This window comes from Oryzias latipes, chromosome 24 (assembly GCF_002234675.1).
Source record: "Oryzias latipes chromosome 24, ASM223467v1".
In the NCBI taxonomy this organism is placed as follows: Eukaryota; Metazoa; Chordata; class Actinopteri; order Beloniformes; family Adrianichthyidae; genus Oryzias; species Oryzias latipes.
In genome coordinates, this window is record NC_019882.2 from 1,758,019 (window position 1) to 1,781,613 (window position 23,595).

A 23,595-nucleotide genomic window follows, 5' to 3' on the forward strand; every position below is an offset into this window, starting at 1 on the left:
TTTGACTTATCTTTTAGTGAGGATGTTTGTTAAACAAAAAAGACAAAGATCCAACACTTTTTTAGACTGTTTGTCTGTGAAATGTAATTATTTTATCCTGAGGAAATGTCAGCATCCTGCAGCCATACCAAAAGAACTGAGATTCAGCAGCTAATTATTCAAATTAATTTGTCTTGAATAAGACATAAAAAAACCGTCTCATTAGTTGATGCTTACGGTTAAGAAAAGTGTCTTCCCTCGAATATTTGGTTAGGTTTTTATTCCACAGGGATTAAAATAATCTGCCTGTTTGGTTTGGTGATTGTGCCTCATTTCTTTAATTTCTTTTACTTTGGTTGTATTTGCACTGGACAAACCATAACACAAGGTTAAATAGCAAGGGTTGGCAACCTTCAACACTTGAAGAGCATTTAATTTTTCACTAACAGCAACTCAATAAGAGCCACAAAGTGTGCTGTACCCTTTAGGAAAATTAGACTATATTGTTCAATGCTAAATATAAAAGAACTGTTGTTGTTTTTTTGGCAGAAATGTATCATAAACATAAAGAGAATGTAGCCTTTTATGAAAATGAAAAAGTTTATAACTTTTGACAAGGTTCAGATTACTTCCTTTCAAAATAAAAGACACTGTGTGTCACGTATAAAGTCTTTTTCAACCAGTATGCCTCAGTACACTAGTGCACCATGGGAAACTTACAGGTGGAGAATTTTTCAATTGATTTATTCAATTACTCCTAATTGGTCTAAAAATACATTTACAATTGGCAGGCTGCAGCGCCCTGTTATAGGCTTATATTCTTAAATATTCCATTTATATTAGTCTTACATTGTCTGATAAAGCTTACATTCGTCTGATATAATAATTTGTAAATTATTTTCATTTAGCTTTTTGTGAATTTGCATTTGAAATACATGTTTTTATATTTACCACGGCATTAAATTTTTTTTTAACTTCCTTAAAAGTTGAGCGGAGGCTGGAATGTACATGACGTACAATGCGTGGTGACGTCAACCCACCACGCCCGCGCGGCCGTTCCTATTGGGTAGATCCGCGGAAGCGAGGATAGCACTCTGCTAACAACAACAACAACAACACTGGACTTTTGCCGATGTTCTGCCTGTTTTGTGAGGGTTGAAAGTCACTCATGGCTCTACCGGCTCCTCTCAGATCCATTCAGCACTACTTACGGACCGCGCAAGAACATGAAAAACGAGACCCGGTCGTGGCTTATTACTGTAAGTGTGCTAGCTAGCATTAGCTGCCCAGCTTTGTGTTCAATTATTAGGATAATTGCCTCCAACTTTGACATAAAACAGAGACTTCTGCTGAAAGTTCTAACATAGATCTTACGATTTACATTTTGACAGAAAAATGTTAGAAGTCTCTATTTTATGACCACAAACTGAATTTTTGGGAGCTCAAACGTGATGACGTGCAGGCTAACGCTTCCCTAGCATAACTGGTGACTGAACAAAAGCATTTTCCATTCTCATAAAACTAAGTAAAAGATAGGTCATTCAAGAAATTAAAACAAATCTTTCTTTTAATTTTGACTAGTAATTTAATGATTTTGCCAATGGTTTCCAGGTAATGACACCCGAAAGCTGCTTTAAAGGTCTCAGGTGCAGAACGTCGCACCTTTCGTCACTTGACTGAAGATGAATTCTTTTTCCTGATCTTTCTGCCTGTCATCTTGAAGCTACAGCAGCCTTTTTTTCGGAAAGCAAACTTTATTAACAAAACCCAATATTCAAACATAGCATCAGAAGAACACAAGGAAAATAAACTTATGATTGAGTAAAATAAAATTATGATTACAGAGAACATTTGAGTAAATTACCACACAATGAAGATAGGGGAAATTTCGGTGTATCCACAGTTATTTAGATTATATTATTCAAGTAAAAGTGTTTATAGCTTTCAAATTCCTAGAATGTTTTAAGAAGTTCATTACTTTTTAAAGAACTTTTCATGTGGTTGTATTTACATTTATCCATATGGAATTTGGCTGACAGAAAAAATAAATTGAGTAAGGAGACCCTGTTTTTTTCAATTTGTTTTAAAAGAAAAGCCCCCAAAATGTGCTTATAACAAAAAGAAACCTCATGAAGAAAAGGTTTTTCCAGCACGTATGAGACTGCAGCAGCTCTGGGTTTTAGCATTAGACCAAACCATTCTGTTCTTAGCATAGGAAAGGACCACAAAAGACGTTTAACTAGCCAATTTTTAAGTAAATTCAAACAATGGCTGCTTTGGAAAGAAGATGTTGAAGACACCAGTTTACAGATCGCAAAACAATTGAGTTTTAATTCATTATATCAACAATAAAACAAATGTTCTCACTCTAAATATACATTACAAACTGTACTGGTATGTAGTTTATATATACAAACACAGAAATTGTATAATTTGTCTCAATTTAATCAAACATTTTTTTATTAGGGTTATGTACTCATGACTATATATATATATATATATATTTAAAATTCTATCAGGTAATTAAAAATCAATACAAGCTTCTTTAAGCATTAGTAACAGCACCTCAGCTAAAAGAACCGCTGTTTTAATACTAAGAACCATAATAAAACTGTTTGAAATATACATTTCTTTTGTAATGGCCTTCCGCTCTGCTGGTCTCATTTGCCACCTTTACATTGCTTTTCTCCTGGGTCCACTATGTATAATGTATAAGATTCCCCACTGATTCAGAGTCACAACTTTAAGGAAACTTCTTTGATTCCACAGCGTAAAACTGCACATTCCACACTCTGAGAGGTCTCTGTTTTTAATGTCACTGAGTTGCTGCTGGTTTAGAAGGGATCCTTGTTAGAATGCTTCATTTCCATTCAGAATAGTTCAGTCTCTTTCAGCTTTACATCCCCAATCAAACATAAGTCATTGAGCAACATTTTAGATGAAAATGATTTAACTTAATTACAATTGTCAGGCTTGTTTTAATTATTTTGTGCATTGTTTTTAGATCAACTTTTCCACATGTGTGATGTTTTTTGTGCTGCAAGCTTGACGTTCCTTTCTGCAGTAGGACATGCTATTGAGTTGTTGTTCGTCCTGCTGCCCTCATGCTCTGGCTTTTCAAAACAGCTGTAAGAAACCTTTTTTACCTTATAATCACTAAAGCTAAACCTTTTAGTGCCTTGTTTGTGAAGACTGCACAATCAAAATTTTAATAATTATTTCTCTCAAAATTCTTTATACTGAAGTCAAACAAAAGCCAGTGAAATATGGGCATTTATTTAGATTGGGTAGTATGTGATATCATCCTTTTCTGAGCAGTCGTTCCTCCTTCAGCACTCTAAGTATCTGAGGTGGCGGTCTGTTAATAAATATGGAGCTCTTCGCCCTGAGTGCAGCGGGAGTCTGCTTCTGACCTAGATGAGTGACATGAGGACGCCTCTGTGAGCCAGACGCCCGCAGTAAGATGGAAGAAAACCTGTTGGATCTGTGCCAACAGAAATCCATCAGAAACCTGCTTCTTGTGACAATTCGTTGAAAAGTAAATCCTTGAAATGTGACTTTTTCTTGTGTGTGGCTTGAATTCAGTCACAAAGCAGAGCTGCTTTGTGACTCACAGACATTAAATGGTTTCTAGACCTCTGATGGGTCTGTAGTCCTTTTTTGTGATTGCTGTTTGAATCTTTGGGGGGATTTTCTCTGTCTGCTGCTCCCTGAAGTGAGGCTGACTCTTGGCCTGGTTTTACAATCAGTTATACCTTCAAGCACCATGAAAGTATACTCATATTTTTGTAAACTTGCTGTTTGGAGGTCGGAGCAGCATTGGAACAGGGGAGGATGGGAGTTTAAAAACGGGCCGACAGGTCTTTCTTTGAAAAATAAACTGCATTCATTACAGGCTGGAAACATATTCTTTTTAGCGCGAAGAGCAGCTGTCGTGTTTTACACTAAAACAATTGACCTGCATTTTGATAATCCGAACACGTAAAATCCTGTTGGACCCATCCCCTGGGGGAGTGGTGAGCTGCAGACAAAGCAGCGCCTGGGACCATTTGTGGGCTTTAACCTCCCAATCCAACCACCTTAAAGGCCCGTGCGTTATTCGCCACGTCTTTTGTGTTCACACCCAGGCGATTTTCGCTGACGATGAGCAGAGTGAACATGCAATTTCATTCCCTGACATTAGATGGCGCTTAATGTAAACAGAAATACTCCTGTACACAAGGTGGTGCTGCGCAACTTTACGCTTCTTAAAGTCGCTTTTCACTCAGAAGAAGAGAGCAAGTATTTACGCGCTTGTCAGAATCATACAAAGAAAACATGAATATTTCCAGCACCAGTTGCTCCAACTGGTGCTTGGTTCGGGGATATTTTAGAATGTCCGTCATTATTGCTTCGCGGCTGTGTTGATGCAACTCGGCGTCTATCTTCTTCGCTGGTATGTGTGCTCAGCAAGGCAGTTTTGTGTTTGAGCGCCCCCAAGTTGTGTTTTACTGTAACTTCAGAGGCTCCAGACACGTGTGCAAAAGCGCCATTCTCATTGGTCGAGTAGATTTCGACGCGAGGCGTCAAAAAAAAAAACGAACCCGAGGCGGTTTTTTTTTGATGCTTTGACGCGTGCCGTTTTTTCGCATCGGTGTGCACACTCTCATTGGTGCCCTTTGTTTACTCACGAGGCGTTAAACGTCGGCAAAAATCGCGCGCGAAATTCGTCCCGGTGTGTACAGGCCCTAATGCTGAGTGTTGAGCAGGAAGGCATTGGGTCTCATTTTAAGGCTTTGCTATGACTCGACCACACCTGATCCAGGTAATCAGCACCAGACAAGGCAGGGTTTCCAGAAATAACAGCAGGATACCGTCCCTCTAAGCCTAGACTCTGACACCCCAGATCTAGAGGTTGGTATAGAAGATGGTCGAGAGCAGGGGTGTCCAATTCCAGGCCTCGAGGACCGGTGTCCTTCATGCTTTCCAACCAACCTGCCATTGAAGTTCCTGATTGGCTAAATACACCAGATCCAGATAATGAGCAGCAGATAAGGGAGGGTTTCTGGAAAACCAGCTGGAGGCCAGCCATTGAGGCCTGGATTTGGACACCTCTGATCTAGACGTTGGTGTGGACAGTGGTTGGTCTGAACGATGCACTGGAGGTTGATCTGGTGGTTGGTCTGGACATTGTGGTAGTCAACAGTAACAACAATCCCTACAGCAAGGCAGACCTTAATCTCTGCAGACAACTTCGGGTTATTTTTCTCCTCTGATTGTTTGACATCATCTAAGCAGCACCGCAGACACACTTATGACTTCAGTAGAGGACAGTCAGGACAACCAAAATCATCTCTGCGCTATACTGCCCCCTTTAGGCTGTGTGATGTAATGCAATAAATATTTCCTGACATTAGAATTTCAAATGTCCAAATCAGTAAAATGTCCTTGACTTTGAAACAAGATTTTTTTAACCACTATAACAAAATATTTAAGTGTTGAACAACATTTTTGATAAACTCCTGTGATGTTATAGTGACTAGGTCCTGATAACAGGCGCTACAGAAGAAAGGCAGGATCTTTGTGACTTGAAAATGAGCTTTGAACCCTGCTCTAAAAGGGCTACTCTAACGTTTAAAGAGCAAAATTCACATCTTTAGTCGGCTACAAGATCTTTACGACGGTTTGCAAGCTCTGACTGAGAACCAGCTCTTTAGACACTTCACATCGGGAAATGATGGTTTATGAGTCACATTTACATGGAGGCGTGTGGGTAAAATTTGTCCTGTGGAGGAAATTGTCAGAAAATTCCAGGTTCAAAAAGAAAAGCTGTTCCCGGAGACCTTGATGATGATGGTGGAGATGATGGCGATGACAGAAATAGAAAAGGAGAGAGTGAGAAATGACCTGGCGAGCTTGTTAGCGTTGGTGTGTAACCTTCACCAGGATGTTGGCTCGTATGAGAGATGACTCAGAAAGAAGCTTTTGGTGGACTTTCGCTTTTGAAGGTCACTTTTGAGAACTTTTATTCAGAGTGAACTGTTTCAATGTGGATTTAATGTCTTGTGGATTTAAAGGTGTTGTTTTTTTTAACTGGACTAAATCTTTGATTTATTGCTTGTTGATTAAGTCAGAATCAGGGCTGCGTGTCGATGTGAACACGGTCGGGTGAGTTTACATTAGATAAGCTGCTCCTGTTTACATCCAAACACCTTCATAGTGTTGAGAAGTGATTGAGCAAACTCTAGGAAGGCAGAAGTTGCTTGCAGGCTCTTTGTGCTGCTGCTGCTAGCTGCATCCGTCTCCCTTTTGGCCCGTAGCCACAGACGTGGTGTTTTGGTAGACCAGTGATCCAGATAGGCCACTGGAGGTCAGCAGCACCATGCTGTCTGTGTGCCTCTGAGCTGAGCTCTGACTGTGTGGCCAAAAACCTGTTCCTGTTTGGCCAGGAGGCTTCATTTGCCGGATTGTGTTGATCTGAGTGGGTTTTAGGAAAAGATATAAGGTATGAGGTCGGTCAAGATATTGATCCACTGTGAACAAAGATGTTTTTTATTCAGAAAGTTCAGGAAGTATGGAAGATGATTTTCTTATAAAGTATAGCATTTTTTTAATTCTTGGTGTTAAATGACAACATTTTGACTTTCAAGGTTATAAAAATCTTTATAAATTGATTCAAAGAGATTATTTATTCACAGCAGTTAGGTATTAATGCCATTGATGCTAAACTGAATGGAAAGTGGCTTCAAGGCTGTAGGTTAAAAGCATTTTTTGTCTCTAATTACAAACAGTAAAAATACTGGTGCAGCAGAGACGAACGCCACGGCAAAGACGAGATAATCATAGTAAAGGACAGCCTGAAAGGCTGTGAAAGCTTTCTGAAATGCTAACGGTTCATTTTCCTCGTGTTTATGGACATTAATCCACAGAGTTACCCGTATGTTTTTTTGTAAATTGTTCCAGTTGAAATAATGTTTACATGCAAAGAGTGATCCTTGGAAGGAAATGACGAGTTAGACTAAATTTGCATCTGTTTATTAATCTATAAGTTAACAACACACTGGTAGCTAAATTGGTTAACAGTTTTAGTTGACATCCTTTATTGCTGCATGCTTGTGTTTCAACCTTTTTTTTGTAGAAACCTTTAGTTATTTTGCCTTTAAACACTTTCATTCTGATTAAAAATAGAAAAATATTAATTGATAATGATTCTTTATATTAGCTTTTTAGATTTAAACTAATCATTTTGAGCTGCTCAGATCACAAATATCTCTGGTTCTGTCTGCAAAACACGCAAAAATCACACATGCAGTTTATCACAACAACACAACAATCCCTCTTCTTTTTACATCCAAACTATATAGCGCTAAGGTAAACCCAGACCTTGATTTAAAAGATTTCATAACCTTAATTATCATTAATCTTGACTGGTCAAGCATAAAATAAATCACGACATCCCGGCTGTCCCTGCAGGCTGTTTCCTCCAGATAAGAAAAAAGAGAAAACTAGTAGAGTCATGGTGAGGATTTCTGTTGCAGCTCCGCAAGAAAGCCTTTTTTTTCCCCTCTGATAATGGAAAGCTGAACATTTTGTTAGCAAATCAAAACAAAACGCCACCTGTTGATCTGACCTTTCTGTTACCCAGACATGCCGTGCTTTAAAGGTGGGCGGGGCACAAAAATCAACATTAACTTTGATGTTTTTAGGGAAAGAATAGACGTAAATATGGAGTGCAACCTTTAAAAAGAGAAAAACGTAAAAACTAAATTTAAAATTCCTATGTTCTTTTTATTTCTGATATTTTGTTAAGTTTTCTGTTTTTGCTGAAAGTGTTCTTAGCTTTTGTGTCAACAAACAAACAGATAGCAGCCTCCATGAGAAATCTACATGAAAATGTGTGAACGTTTGGGGCCCCTTTATTGTTTTATACATTTGTTACCGCATCAGTTTGGGTCCAGACATAAACCAAAACTTTATGGAGTTAGTTCAGATTTATTGTCTCCACCAGGTCGGCTGTATGCCATGCAGACGGGAATGAAGCTGGACAGCAAAACACCGGAGTGCCGAAAGTTCCTGGTCAAACTCATGGATCAACTAGAGACGGTAAGCTTTGCGCTCTCCACTCCAGGAACTCTCATTGTGTTTCAGGGGAAGACGGCGTGTAGAGTACAGGTCAGTCTTTCACGGCAGACACTTTATCAGGGGATCAGTGTTTTATGGACCAATTCAGACAGTCTGGATTTATGCACAGAAGAAGCCGCCATGAGAACGCAATTGTTGAAGGAACAACAAAGCTTCTACGAAAGCTGTAGTGGGGAAAAGCATAAAAATAAATGCTGTTTCCTTCCACTTATTACTAATGATATCTTAGTTGAGTGATGTACCTGTAACTAACAGAAGAATGTCAAAGCGCCATTAGGAAAAAAATCAGACTAAAAATGGATCTCCATAAGCATAACGACTAGAGAGTCAATAATGTTTGTGTCAAACTAGTTGATGGTTAAAATACAAAAGCTTTTCTTTTTTTAGCAGGGGTGTTACGCAAGTGCAAGCATCTGTTTGTGTTTTTCCCACCTGATGGGAACCAGTTTGAAGCCATGTGGAGACCTGTGTGTGTTTGTGTGTTACTGTGTGTGTGAGAAGCATAATAGCTGCCAATTTTCCCAACTGGACAACATCAACTGAACGGTTTTGTAGCTTGTTAGAAATGGAAGGATGAGGGTAAAGGGGTAGAAGACACGTCGTCTGAGTCCTAAAAACGTCTTTCATGTCTTTTTAGGCTTATTTAAGAATGCCAGAATACAACTGGAAATGACTAATTATCACACTTACTAGCCATGCAACTGAACAGTTAAACGCTTTTGCATTTGAAGAATCGATAGCAAGATGCAAGACGGTAGTGGGGTCCAGTTTCTTTGGAGGGGGGGGATGACGTGGGTGGGGAGGAACTGCTGTTCTTGAAATGAAGCTTGATTCACTTATTGGTCGCTCAGAGCCAATTAAAGCAAACATACGTGCTCCGTTTCCCTTTGGAGGCCGGTTTTACTGAAACTCTGGGGATCTGTGTCACAGCCAGGGAGCGTGTCTTCTGCTTTGACTCATGCATTCACGTGTGTTTTTTTATCTTCCAACTCCGGTAGTCCAGGGTAACTGAAAGGATTTTTTTTAGGTTTTATTTTTGGTTCTGAAAAACAGATTTACTTTCTAGTAAGTAACTAGTGAGTGAGATGAAAGGAACAAATGTCAGCCTCTGTAGCTTTCAGTGCTTTTGTGGACTTTTTGTCTTTTTTCTTCTTGTTTCTGACCACAAATGTAAGGAAAGTGGACCTTTTTCTGTATGTTAGTTCATCCCGCTAACAACTGTTTGGTCTTTTAGAAAGGAATTTATTGGCACCACAAACAAAAAGAGCTCTGATCGCACAAACGGTAATAAAACCAACCACTTATCCCCAATACTGTTCTGTCATTAAAACCATGCCCCCCCCCCTCCACTATCACAGATAAGACTCCACTCCACAAAAGAACAATTTTGTGTCGCTCCCATTTTCATGAGTTTTGTGCAGTTTAAACACATAAACACATCATTTTGGCTTATTCCCCCTTAAAAATAAACTGCATCCACTGCTTCCTTTTATAGACATCCTTTAGAAATGAGTAAAATGCCAGCATTGACTTTTTTTTTAATACATGTTTAATGTAAATGTACAACCTTATAGTTTGGATTTCCAGGTAAAAAAGTACATAACCAAAATTAAGTGCAACTTATTTATAAAATAATTCAGAAACTTAAATTTAGATTAGACTTAAATTTAGAACTTTAAATTTAAATTTGTAGGTTGTTACAAATTTATGGTAAAATCTCATATTGTTCTAAACCTGAAATTTGAAACAGAAAGTCCAGCTGGTCCAGTTGGACTAAACTTCCTATATCTTATGTCATTAACACATTGTTTTCAGGAGGCTCAGAAATGACTGAACACAACAAGGTTTTAATGCACTGCTGCTGCTCGCCGTGACTCATTCTACATGAACCGGCGCACAGCAGCTTGGTCTCGGATGAACGGCCTTGTGTGTCTGATACAGGCTGGACCTATTTATTCTGTTTTCCACAGTCATTGCCGGCTCAAATCTCTGAGGCTTTTCTTTCACTGGGAGAGTGGAAAATCATTTGTTTAAAAAAGAAGAATTAAATAAATAAAAATGGAGCAGGGTGGAGAAACCCTGGCAGCCGTCACTGTGGAGGTTTCAGCCCTGCTGATGTAGAAAGACTGTATGATGGAGCAGTAAAATATGTTTACCTTTTTAAATCGGATTTATTTTACCTTACAAAGAAGTTGCAGTAGAATGACGGTCGTCAACAGTAAATCAAGCTCCTGAAATGATAAAGAATGGATGTTTTTCCCAAAAGAAACCTTACAATCAGAAAACATAATAGAACAACAGAGTCATAATCTGGGTCAGCAGTTTTAGCAAACAGAGGCAACATTTAGTTTACAATAAACTGTGTTTAATGTTGATTATTTTGTATTATTTTCTGATGATTAAAGCTCAAAACGTTCTCTAAACACTTTTTGTTATTAAAACACCAAGTTCAGTAGCTAGTCTATGATGTCGAGGCGCTGCATTAGAAACCAGTGATCATCAGTGCAAATCAGGAGTTTCAGGAAGTGACTGTCTCTGCTTCTTTAGAGACATTGTTGGTGGTTTCAGCTGTGACCTTTACCATCCAACATGGTAAAGGCCATCAACCCTTTACCATCAACCCTTTGTTTACTCTCTACCCTGCTAGCTTATAGCAGAGAAGCGCCTGACCATGGCAGTTGCTGCGTCACAAACCCAAACTTTTTCAAACCATGAGTTTTCATTGACTCCTGATCCATTACAATTTAAAAAGAAAAACTCAGGATTGCAGTTTTCATCTTAAATTATTTGAAATGTCATCTATCATGAAAAATGCGACAAGAATATGTCAAAAACCCCACAAAGAATTTTCATTGCAGTGGGTCTTTAAAATGGCGTATACTTATATAGCGCCTTTCTTCCTACAAGGACAAAGCGCTTTACAGTCACAGACCCATTCACCCAGTCACACACACATTCACTCACACATTCACACACTGGTGGTCGCTCCGCTGCCAAACACAGGCGCCCGCCTACCACCACCTTTAGGTTTCCTTAAAAAGCCCAATTTGCTTTGTCCTTCCAGTCATTCTGGATAACACTAAAGTTTTATAAATCTCCTCTTCTTCTCACAAGATGAAAAAAAATGGTTGGCCTTCTGAAAACCACAGAGCTTTCATTTGTCTTGTTTCCGTTTAGCATCAAATGATTGTTTCTTCACCGTATATCAAAGTGGTTCACCAGTTCTAAAATCAGGAACAGTGGGTACTTTCAGACTAGAATACTCCAGCCAACTCAGTTTAATTTGGCAGATAGTGCAACTCCATCCCCCCGTATGGCTATGGTATTGCCATGTCATTATTTAATACGTGTATTGATATTTGCAAATGACTTTCAGCTGCAACGACAAATCTGACGACCCCCCCCCCCCCCCCCAACAATGCTTCACTGCTAGAAACCACATAACCAAAAGGGCAAACTTTTCTCTCCGTCTTAACATATCAGTTGTATTCACTAAAGTAATTCACTAAAGTTTAGGAATTGGCATGGAAACATAAATGGGGGGCTTTAAGCTTGAAGTGTAAAGTTTCCCTTGACGCTGCATTTTTTTCCTGGTAACTGATCAGTTGTCGTTCTGCTGTCAAACATCGGGCGGTTTTACGTTTGTCTGCTGCTACACACATACTCTGTATTAAGTGAACAGTGTATCTATTCAGGCTGGTCAGGGTCCACCTCTGTGAGGGAACCACTGTGTTTTTCTCATTACTTTTACGAGAAACCTGAAGCCTGGCTGGACGTTGTATTAGAGGCAGTGTGTTTAAAGTGTAGGGACAAAACGTTAATGTTTACCAGCTGGATTGAGTAAATGTGTAAGGCGTCACACGCTAGATGGCGCCTTGTTTTCTTTCATCGATGTGTCAAGGATGTTTTTGTTTTGTTCTGGCAGCTTTAGGGTATAAATCTGACACTTTCCTCACAAGTGTAGCAGTTTTAACCAAAACGCTTTCTCCACTTTTTAATCTCTGTTTTTCTAAATGAAATCATTCTTATAGGATATCCATGCCGATTATTTCTTTGTTACAACAGTATTCAGTGGCAATAGAAGGACTCTGTTTTATTCTTTTAAATAATAGGCTGCTCCAGCGTAACAAGTAATCCACACTACCAGTCTTTGGAGATGTGGGATCTCTTATGGTCGTAGACTCTCGTCTTGATATCTCTGCATTGAGAGTTGCTGTCTGTCCTGAATTGTCTGGGCAGAGAACCATGAGCCATATTGCCCTTATACCTTCGCCTTATACGATAAAAGGCAACACAAGCTAATTAAGTGCTGACACTTTTAATTTAAGTCCTTGTCACATGCACCCATACGAGGGTTGACCCATGCGGGTACTACGTATACTTGATAAGTATTTGGAAGTTGCACCTACTCATGACTTGCTTCCACACATGGGATGTGCTTGTGATATGTAAGTGCCCCTCGGACGTCCACCCAAACTATACTGTGTCTCATTTCTAACAGGCTGAATGCAAAGATCGCCAATTATCTCATTAAAAGTATTAATAGGATCCTTGTGGGATGTTGAAAAAAGGAAAAATCTGTACAATTCACCTTTTCTCACCCTTACTTTACCTTCCGTATTGCACAAGTGTTCACTTTGACCTGTCGCTCGCGATAGAAAAAAAATGTGCATAAACATTTTAACTCTACGGGTTCGCTAAGAAGTCTTCAACCTTGATATTTCATGCAGGTCACCTACAAGTGTGAGAATTTTTTAGCCGCAGTCAACCCATATCCACCCATAAGGGCATTTGAAACTAAGAGGAAACGGTCTTCTTTTTTATGAACTTGTTCTCTCTATGGAAATGGTTCCAGGACTGCAAATAAAGCCAATCATGACGGAGAAACCCTCCGACCGCAGTAAAAGCTGCTACAGAAAATGAACTACTCAGTAAAAACAGGCCAAAAAGCAGTTTGGCAAAGGACATTTGGAACATTTTTCTCAATCTCAACTTTACTGTTGTGTTCACTCCATAAATGTATGTTCCTTACAAAAGTGGAACCATTAAAATGGAAATAGCTTTCCAACATAACAAGATTTTTGCAAGCATTGTTGCAATGAAGAAGTACACCAAGAAACACAAACATCCTAACTTTTTGATGCAGTTTGCAGCAGAAATACTGACAGTGAAACTTTCATAATCCGTTTCTTTTTTAAATAAATCTCTAAATGTTCAATGGGCTTTAAAATTCCGTCTTGTCTTTAAAATTCTGCCAACTTCCATGTTCTAAAACATTTGACATGATTTCAGGACTATGTCTGACTAACCCTTATGTCCTGCTATGTCAAACGTCACATTTTTTTTGTTTTTTTTTTCAGATGAAGAAGGAGTTTAGCGACAACGAGTCCATCACCCAAGAGGTCGTTGGGAACGCTCACATTGAGAACTACGCCTTAAAACTCTTCCTGTATGCTGACAACGAGGACCGAGCGGAACGGTTCCACAAGTGAGGAACACTCTTAACCTTATTGTGTTTCATTAGAAATGCCAGCATTCCTCAAAGTGCAGTTCTGAACAGTAGGACACATGCTGGATATTTTAAAAATGAAGATCAGCAGAGTAAAATATGCTCCCTCCTCCTCTTCCTTGTGTGTTATTTCTTTGCGCTGCTCGTCTGTGGGTTAAAAACTCTGCAGCGCTCTGCCTTCAAGCCAGCCGTGTCACCTATGGCTGCCACATCTGGTTGCTTTTATGGTCGTAGCTTTCAGCTACAACACAAAGTCGCACAGCGGGATTTTCTTTTCCCATCCTTTTAACCTGTTTTCCCCTCGGCAGTAGGTGACTCACGCAGAGCCTCCTAACTGCGACCAACTGTTCAGTAGACACATGTGTTTCAGTAATAGGCATGTTTACTATCACAGGCTAGTGTACTGTTTTGTTGCACATGCTTTCCTTTTCCCATTCAGAGATGAACAGGCATGGAAACAGCTGTGTGGTTCAGCAGGAAAATGGAAAGAAAGATAAAAGATAACCTCATCTTTTTAAAACACAGTCGTGGATAAATAACTTTAATAAAATTGTACAGTTGTGTTTGATTCAAGGTTCAAAGGAAGATCTCATTTCTCCCGTGAAGAAATGCAAATCATTCATCAGCAGGATCCCCACAATGACAGTCAGTTCGCTGGTTGTGTGGGATGGGTAGATGCAGGTGACGGCTTCTGCAGAGCTGTTTGCAGAGTAAACAAGCGCTCCGACACCCTGCGTTTCCCACATTTATGTCTGAACAGGAACGGTGCATGTTTGCAATCTCTTAAACGGGAATAAAAACAAGCTAAGGGGTTTTATGAGAGGCGGTGCTGTTCCATGCATAACCATTTCCACGTACATGGCACGCATAAAGAAGCACAGACAGGAAGGCTTTATTGGTTACAAGAAGTAGCCTCCAGTACCCTCAAAGGGCAGAACAGCAGCCTCATTAATTCACCTTTAACTCTGCCGTATGTAAGGGGATGCAAAGCACCTAAGGGGGCGTGGCTAAAACTACGATGTGGCTGCGACACGTGCATCAAAACTAAAATGTAAAATAGATACATCAATGTTTTTGGCTGAGATTGAGGAATTTTTACTGTACACACAACTGCATCCAGCTTTGGTAAACGTTTTACTTAAATATTTGATTGATATTTGATTAAATCTAATTTTAATCAAATATGAGTTCCAGTACACCTGTTCTACATACAAATTTAATTAAAACAACAATATTTTCATACCTAGCCCCTAAGATCCAGTCCTGGACTCTTAGGGACTAGTTACACAACAACTGCTACAAACCAAACATTTAATATGTAGTTTACTGAAAAAGAATGATTACGCTTAAGAAAATGTGAAATTTGAAGTCATTTGTTTGATCTGAATCTTATAAGCAGCATGTCGGCACCAAAGACTCTCAGATAACTTTAATTTTTATAACCAGAAAATAAAGTGACCTAGCTCAGGTGTTAGCCAGTAGGTAGAAAAACATCAAAATCCTGATTGATTTAGACCATCAGTGCTTTTAAAGTCCTGCTTAATCATTGTCTTTGCTGAAAACAATCCTTCTTTCAAAGAACAAATTAGGGTCAGACCTGTGAGATTTTCAAGAGAAGACCCATTTTAGACGCTGAAATGTTTGAACTCACCATGGCTAACACGATACCGTGTCTGAGTGTGATGCTGTAGCCTGAAGTGGGAGCTCGTCTCATCCCATCCGTCACATTTAGCCCGGACCCCCACTTTGATGTCATTCAAATGAGAGTATTAAGCACAGCTTTGCACAGTCTTACAGCAACACCGTCTTTTAGAGACAGGAAATGACACTTCAGTCTGATGGATTACTCATCCTCATAGACGGTTTGTCATGTTTAGACCCCCCCCCCCCCCCCCCCCATTCAGTGATGATGAGAGGCTTTGCTTACATTTTATGACCAGAGATCTTCCATCAATAACCTGCAGCTCTTCCCAGTTCCTGTTTTATTTACTACAGCAGTTCAGCTCATTTATTTTGTCTCGCAGCGGTCCAGGACTGAAGGATCACATTGTGTTCCCAATTCTTCTTTCTTACTGCGTCTTTTAGAAAAAACGTTAACCCCGCCACCTGGTCAGAAACTTAAATTAGAACACACCTAGCACCTGGAGAATATGAGGTTTGGGCATCCAAAAGGGAAAAAAAAGAAGACATAATAGCAGGAGAAACCAACAAAACCAAAACACACTTGTCAGGGATGTCCAAATGAAGTTTTGAAATTATTATGGGATGGCCACAGGACCTACAGCTTGAGGACCATTCTGCAGCAAAGTGTGAAATTTGGTGATTTTTCATATTTTTGGACATCACGGGAAAAGAAAACTTGTTGGAAGGGATCCTTACGAAATTCCACACATGCGCCATTAGGTTAAGTCTACAACCACAACCGAAATTTCTTTGGTCTCTAACCTCTGGAAGAGCCTGCCATCTTGAATCCCCTTTAGTACCTTGTACAAACGTAAACACGTCTAAGGTATTTTAATCACTGGGAAACATTTCTGTTCTTTGAAGTTGAGGAAACATTTCTGTTCTTTGAAGTTGATTTGAACGGCGTTAGAGTGGCGAGCTGGTAAAACTAGCATTTCCCTGTCGCTTGCACTTTTTTTTTTACCAGAATATTGTGAAAATTGAAGGCATGATTCATTGGCTCAAGCTGAACGAACATACAATATGAACACATTAGTAGTATGTGGTTAATGCAAAACCTCCTTTGCCAAGGAAACCAAACATTTTACTTTTGCAGAATCTTCTATAAAAGGACATAGACCTGTTTATCCCCCCAGGCGATCAAAAAATTTAATGTTTGCTTTAGAGATAAAATCAACCAAAAGAATTATTGAATTTAACACGTCCAAATTCAATCTGGGTGTAAAGGGCATGTAGCAGTAGCTCAACTAGTGAGGACCGGCCAGGGGGCGTTGTGGCTCCTGCAGGCTGTTAGTGGTTTTAATTCTTTCTTGACTCTAAATGAAAAAAATACAGAGTGTGTTTATTATATCTATTTTTGAAGTTTCTTCCCTCATTCTTTTCTGCAATTTTCCATCCATTTATCGTTTCAAATCCCACCAATTCTTCTTGTTCTCTTCCTTCAGGAACATGATCAAGTCCTTCTTCACATCCAGCCTGCTTCTTGATGTCTTGTCTGTATTTGGGGAGCTGTCAGAGGAGGTAAGATGGCGTCATTTTACTTCCAACAACTAAGGATGTGTGACTTCCTAAAGAGTTCCTCTGGATTTGTTTAACTCTTTTTAAATTCTTTAAAAAATCTGGTTTATTTATTACACAATGAACTGTGTCATATTGTTAAAGTTGTGTTTGCAAATGCATTGTTAGGTACTGTGAGACGACACTATCGCAGCGGCTTGCTCCTAACAGCTTTGATGCGTTCACGGTCGCTGTGAAACTGCCTCCCCATGAGCATTTGTAATCATCCCTTCACCTTCCTGCACAAAGCATGAGCTATTAAAAAGTTCTATCTGTACAGTCACACCTTTAAACCCCCCGCACGGATATATTATCTTTTCCAATTTAACAGTTGTTTAATAAAGAAGTTTTCAAAGGTCCACATAGACTTTGTTAAACTTGCGCTTAAATAACAGACGAACAGACTGGCCTTTCATTTCCAGAAGCAGTGTGGAGTCTATTAATAAGCCGAGGCAAAAACTAACGAGAAGAAATTCAAGTTATGCTGCCGAGTTGCAAAGATTGCAGAATTGCAGGTTATGTTTCTGTGGGAGGGGCTGATGGCAGCACCTAACCGAGAAGAGCGAGAAGAATGTGTTCTATACAGATTCTGTAGAGGTTTAACAGAAAAAGCAAAGTGTTGCTGGGACTTCCTTACCCAGTAATGATGGTTCAATATGTTTCTGTATTCACTTCTAATATTTTCTTGAGGTTCCATCATTTTTGTCCAAACTTTTTAAATAATTTTCTTTTCTAATGAACCTGTTTGGCAACAGTACAAATTTTTTTTAAATTATTTTTATTTAATATTACATCAAGTTAATTGTGAACATACAATTTTTAATGTGCCACTTTGATCATTTTCTAATCTATTTTGACAGCAGTCTGTTAATTATAATTATGCCTAAATAAAAAAAAGGTGTCACTTTCTAGGACATAGTTTCTGCAGGGCTTCAAGAGTTTATTAGGAATTTGCCTCTGTGTTGTGGACGGGACTGTTGGCGCTGTAAGCCTGCCAACACTTCCCATCATCCCAGCCTAGCATTATTGGTGCGACAACAATGGTGAGCTATATCAAAGCTATCCAGCCATACAGTTTTCAGCCAGATTCCAGCTCAGATGAGAGAAACAAGAGGTTATGCATCAGAATGGAGCGGAGTAGGGCTCTTGTTGCCTGCTGATTGTAGATTAGATGTAACAACCTCACGCTTTTGCAAACAAAATATTTCTGTCTGCTCCTGAATCACAATGATATAAAAAAGAAAAATACTAAGAAAAACAGTTTTGAATCTATTTTTTTTCTTTTTACTAAATGTCCTTCATCATCACAAATCACAAGAACACAAAAAACACAAAAACACAATTTTCAATAGAACAGGTCTTTAGCCAATTGAACCAACAATTTTGTATGTAAAATTTAAACTGAATTGGATTGAATTGCTTGGATGGAAAAGTGATGCTTGATGGAATTAGTTTAAAGGAGTTGTGCGGTCTGGAATATGTGCTGCTTGTATAATTGAGGCATCACACAAGGCCAGCTGTAACAGCTGTCATGCAAAGTTCCATGTTTGTGGCAGCTCGGTGTGGTTCGGTGTAGAAGAGGGACACCGGCTCTTCTGCTCTGCTCTTCCTGACTGTTGGACAAGTGTTGCTCTGCTTATTGTTCCTTTAATAAGACGCCACTGACACGACAGAAACACTCAGTTCGTCTGCAGTGAAGCAGCAAGATCTCAGCAGGCAAACACAGAGGCAGGAGGATCAGTTCTGCAGAATGCAGTAGTCCATTATGAACTGGGTCTGCCTCTGCAGGACCCTGTACTCTGTAAAAAAAAAAAAAGAAGTATATTGCTGTACTTACGTGTATCAGTACCAACAGGAAGTGTTTGGAAATGATGCATTACAGATGTGGATCAGACTTCCTGTCCTTTGATAAATATCTAAGTTTAAGAATAGAAGTGGTGCTCTACCATACATTAAAAATACTCAAATGTCGTTTATGTATTTCTATATTTAAAACAGCCAAGTCCAGTGTTGGTCAGTATTAGGAAAACGTGCAGCATATCATGCAGGATTACAGAACATGAGTGCCACTCACCAGATTACTAAATATTTTGTTAACAACTAATAATATTTTTCTTGAATCAATTCAAAAGCATTAGCAATACCTGTAAAATCTACTTATATGTATGATAGTGCTTTTATCACGGACAAGCCCCCTCTGTCTGTGGTGGTTCATGACCTTTTGTCAACATAATAAAGCTAAAATCAGAATAATTCTTCTGACCTATTGAAAATATATTCATAAGGAAAAGGGTTCATATTTTATTAACAGAGTTATCCCCAAAAATCATCATTAATAATATTCCCAATGTCAAGACAACCCTTCCATAAAATCTCAAGCCATCATTTCGCATAAAGAATGATAATCAAAGAAATATAAAGCCAGGAGAGCCAATCTTTAGACCCACTCCAAAACCCTTCTCCAGCATTTAAAGGTCTGCTGTACTCAGAAGGGCCCTGCATCAATTCAAGCCGTGCTCAGAACTGCAGTTATGTGCTAAAAATAATCGCTCTTTTGCATAGAGGCATATCTGCACCCTTTTGTCAATCACGCTTTTATGGTGTGAATCGTATCACACAAAGGCAGCACTGATTGTTTGTCCTATTGCCTCCAAATGTGATTATCATTTTCCACCACGAGCAAGCTCTGCACAAAAGGGAGACTTCCCGTCTGCACATTGAAAGGTGGCTGTCCCTTCATTCCACTGTGAAAAGCAGAGAGCATGACCTGATTCACGGACGGTCTGCACATTCTTTCACTGACATTCAGCATCGCTTTAACTCAGAAAGTGTTTTAGCCTTTTTCATATTTAGGTTTTTTTTTTTTAGAGCCAAGTAGTAGCTTTCAATTTTACAGAAAAGTTTGTCTTTCCAAAGACCAGAGAACAAGGGCTGCAAAATGTTCATGTGCACTTCTTCTTTGGACATGCTGAACGCGACAAGTCGTAGTGAACACTCAGGGATAAAGTAGGGATGAAGTAGGTGAGATGCAGGCAAGGAGCCCATTAGCAAAAATAATAATAATCCATTTTATTTAAAAGTGCCTTTCAAAGAACCCAAGGACACTGGACAAAACAATTAGTGCTGCTCAAGTGATAAGAGCGGGCTCCTTGCTGCAAACTGACTGTTAAAAATGAGGAAATTGGACAATTACAGTACAGTTTGTGTGAACATCCTACAGGTGTCCTATGGGCACATAGGAATCACGTGCACATGGCAATTTCACCCGGGGATGTGATGGTGAACGGGCACCGTACGTCATAAGTATACGCAACTTCCATTATCCTTACAAATACACTATTCACTTACCATACGTACAACAATGGTACGTTCCATTTGCATTAGGTCCTTTGCCGTACGAGCCTTAAGATGCAGCCACTCCTCTCTACGACCCTTCATGAGCCCGGCCAACCCAAAAACCCACAACACCTGAACGAATCAATCCCAGTACGGGCATGTGGCCTCTTCAATTACCATGACTGTACAAATAGTAATACATTATAACTTTCTTTTGTTTTGAAAAACACCCATTTAATTAAAACAGAAAATCGAGAAAACTCTCCATCTCCTAGTTTAAATTACACAAATAGATAAAAGCCTCCTATTAGAAAAGTACAGCACTCATTATGAACACCATTGCTTAGCATTGATCAGTAAATGGTCACCTTAAAGTTTGAACCACAACATGACCTTGATGGGACGTGAATCCAGCTGCAGACACAAAGTGTTGAAGCCATAATCAATTGTTTCTTCTTTTTCAGAAGACGGAGAGAGGCCATTTCATAAAAAACAACTGATATTTCTGCAAAATGACCAACTTCAACCTTTTAGACAAGCCAAAGTCACACAAAGAACCTTTCATGCCGCCATTGTTTCTGAGGCGCAACTTAAATGTTGCACTTATCGGGTTGAACCAGGGACTTCTCCATCCATTGTTATTCGTCAAAATCTGTTGCCCTAACTTTCTTTTCAGTCCTCTAGCTGTTTTCCTATTTCAAACATCCGGTCTCATAAAACCACCCAGCAAGGAGAAAAAAAAATAGGAGTTTGAGTGTTTTGGAGGGGCTTCTGCTGACACACTTCCAGATATCGAGATTGAATCGTTATCTTACTGGAACAAGTAGCACCAGTACTCACGCTCCCTTGAGGTTTCACGGACAGAAGAATAATCTGGCCTGTTGCTTTGAGACAATAATAAACACTTGAGTGAATTCAACCAATGATGCAGCAGTTAACTTTAAATACCTCAGTCTTTTCCTTTGTCCTGTCTTTTGCTTGATTGAGGGAAATGTGAAAAATGTAACTTTGTGTTATCATGTTTTTTGCTAGAAAGCCTGGCCTTTCTGGCCTTTGGTGGGAGAGAAGCCTCTTCTATCAGGACTTTATTCAGCAAGGATAAGAAATATTTTGGCACCTTTTTGTTGTCTTAGAGATTTTTAACGTTTTCATACCCATGTTTGTCAATAAAATCCAAATCCACCAATCCAATTCCATTTTTTTAAGGGAAATGAAGAAAACTATTTTAAAAAAACTCAACCTACCTTCTGGTCCAACATCTGGACAACTGTTGTCTTTAAAATACTTCTATACTTGAAGAATATGTTTTCTTATGTCTTTCTCCTTTATTTCACTTTGTACCAGAATGTCAAGCACAGGAAATATGCCCGCTGGAAGGCGACCTACATCCATAACTGTCTGAAGAATGGGGAGACACCTCAGCCGGGGCCCATTGGCATGGACGAAGACGAGGAAGCAGGTGGGAATGCCTGATATGATGTTCAAATACATTCCCATTCCTCTTGCTCCTCAGTTTGAGGCCAACTTTAAACATTTGGCTGCATGTAATCTGTGTTTGGGTGTTTGTGCATTTATTTGTGTTGTTTTATTGTTTTGCTATCAGGTTGGGAAGTCTAACAGGAAACTCCCAGAAGTAAAAGGTATAAGATATGGGAAGATTTTAGGTGTATGATGGGTAGACATGTCAACAAGGCAGCACCAGTGGATTTAAAAGTGAGAACGGGCTTTTCTTTTGAAATCTACAATTGTTACTCCTCAGTAGAACTTTTATTGTTGCGCAAACCCATGTTTACATAGTTTGTGTGTTGGTGAATATTGTTCTTTTTTCATAGTGCTTCAGGGTTTGACCTTTTTGGTATTGAAACACCTGAGCTTGCATGCCAAGGACAGATTGTCTGAACTAGTGAAACCTTAAAACAGTCAGAGCACCACCTAAAGTTGTTCTCAGGCATAGGCGTGCATGAAAACAGAACAAGACAGTTATATCTCGGCTTCCTTAATAAAAACCCGGAGTGAACATGGTAGTTGCCAATGTAATGCCTACATGCCCGTCGTTTCCTTCAGATTTGGATTTAACGTGCATGTTTGCATGCTTTTACTCTGAAATGGGCCGGCTGACGTAAGTAAAAAAAATGTACATCTTCATTTGGACTGGCCCACTTTCACCTTCACTATTCCTAAGAACACATTTTTCTATAAGATATGAGTTATTTTCACAGCTCCTTTTCCAACCTGGAAGTAAGACGTCTCGATCTCTGAGGCACCGCTTTTCACTCCGTGTGGGTGCCAGCCATTCATGATGTCCACTTAGAGTCGGCCTCAGCAGCGTGTCTGCTTTTCACCCACGAAAACAAACAACATCAGATAATAGGAAGAAATAGAATCAATCCTTTTTCTTTTTTTTTACTTTTTTCTGTAATATTGTGGATTTTCATGTATTTATTTTAGCTTTTATTGTAGAGAAAGAATATTTCCACACCATTGAAGTGATTTTTATTTTTAAAGAAATCCCATCAATTTAAATTGCTGACAGTACAGTTCTGGATCTACCTACACTTTAGAATCTATGAATTCAGATTCTGTTCCTGATCATAGCCGCCATGTGGTAAGTTCAGGTTTTTTTACTGGGAAGAGTTAGAAACTTTTGGGATAAATGAAGAGACGGCAAAGAGACAGCAGACCTGCTGAAGTGTGAACTATTCTTTAGTGAATCATGATTATTCTGATAACTTTAGAACTGTGAGCCTAAAATGAAGCAGTTGACTGAGACTCACGGGGCTCTGCAGTGTCTGGAGTCTCTTCTTACGATTGCACTTTGTGTGAAAGAATTGCATCAAACTCCCCGTGGAAACAGGCATTTATTTTGACATGAGCCCTTTGAGCCTTAAACACTTTGCTTTCCCTGTAGGGGAAACTCAATGTCTGTGTCAGTAAAATAATGTTGGCAAATTCCTCGCCAAAACAAAAGCCATCTGCTGGCCCGCGCCCACCCGCTCCATTTACATGTGTTTGACCCATGACATCAGCTGCAGGAACCCTCTGCTCCTTCAAGACGTGCAGAAAAACCACCGCCACATGCTTTCTTTCCCCCTTTACTCCCTCTTTTATGTTATCTCGCACAGTCTTTCACCTTGTTGTTGCCAACACACACTCCCCTCTCAGCTTTTCCCAGAGTTCACTGGGGTCTTTGTCAGTGATGACATCATGATGGGTCTGTCCCGTTAATGGATAGCAAACAGCTGAAATCATCAGCCCTGCACATGTGTGTTCCTGCTTTACTGACACGTTACAACTCAACGTCTTTGTTTCATAATCGTCTGCTGTCAGAATGTTAGTCCGCCTAGTAAAATTGTGATTGTGATCGTCTTGATAAGGCAGGTTTGAAAAATGCTGTAAATTTTGTTAGACGT

General features: G+C 39.4%; 1 protein-coding gene across 2 annotated transcripts in view; it reads left to right on the forward strand.

Annotated features, from left to right (window-relative positions):
• Positions 1-1,028: 1,028 nt before the first annotated feature.
• The window catches only part of vta1 (vesicle trafficking 1), a 37,797-nt gene continuing 15,230 nt past the window's right edge, over positions 1,029-23,595 (forward strand). Inside the window, exons 1-5 of one of the 2 annotated variants that reach the window (XM_004083321.4) lie at positions 1,029-1,238; positions 7,967-8,061; positions 13,461-13,588; positions 16,738-16,813; positions 21,530-21,644. In XM_004083321.4, coding sequence (XP_004083369.1) covers positions 1,148-1,238; positions 7,967-8,061; positions 13,461-13,588; positions 16,738-16,813; positions 21,530-21,644 — 505 coding nt within the window. In that variant the 5' untranslated portion in view covers positions 1,029-1,147. The remainder of the gene's footprint in view (positions 1,239-7,966; positions 8,062-13,460; positions 13,589-16,737; positions 16,814-21,529; positions 21,645-23,595) is intronic. The other variant, XM_011491392.3, reaches the window with a different exon arrangement.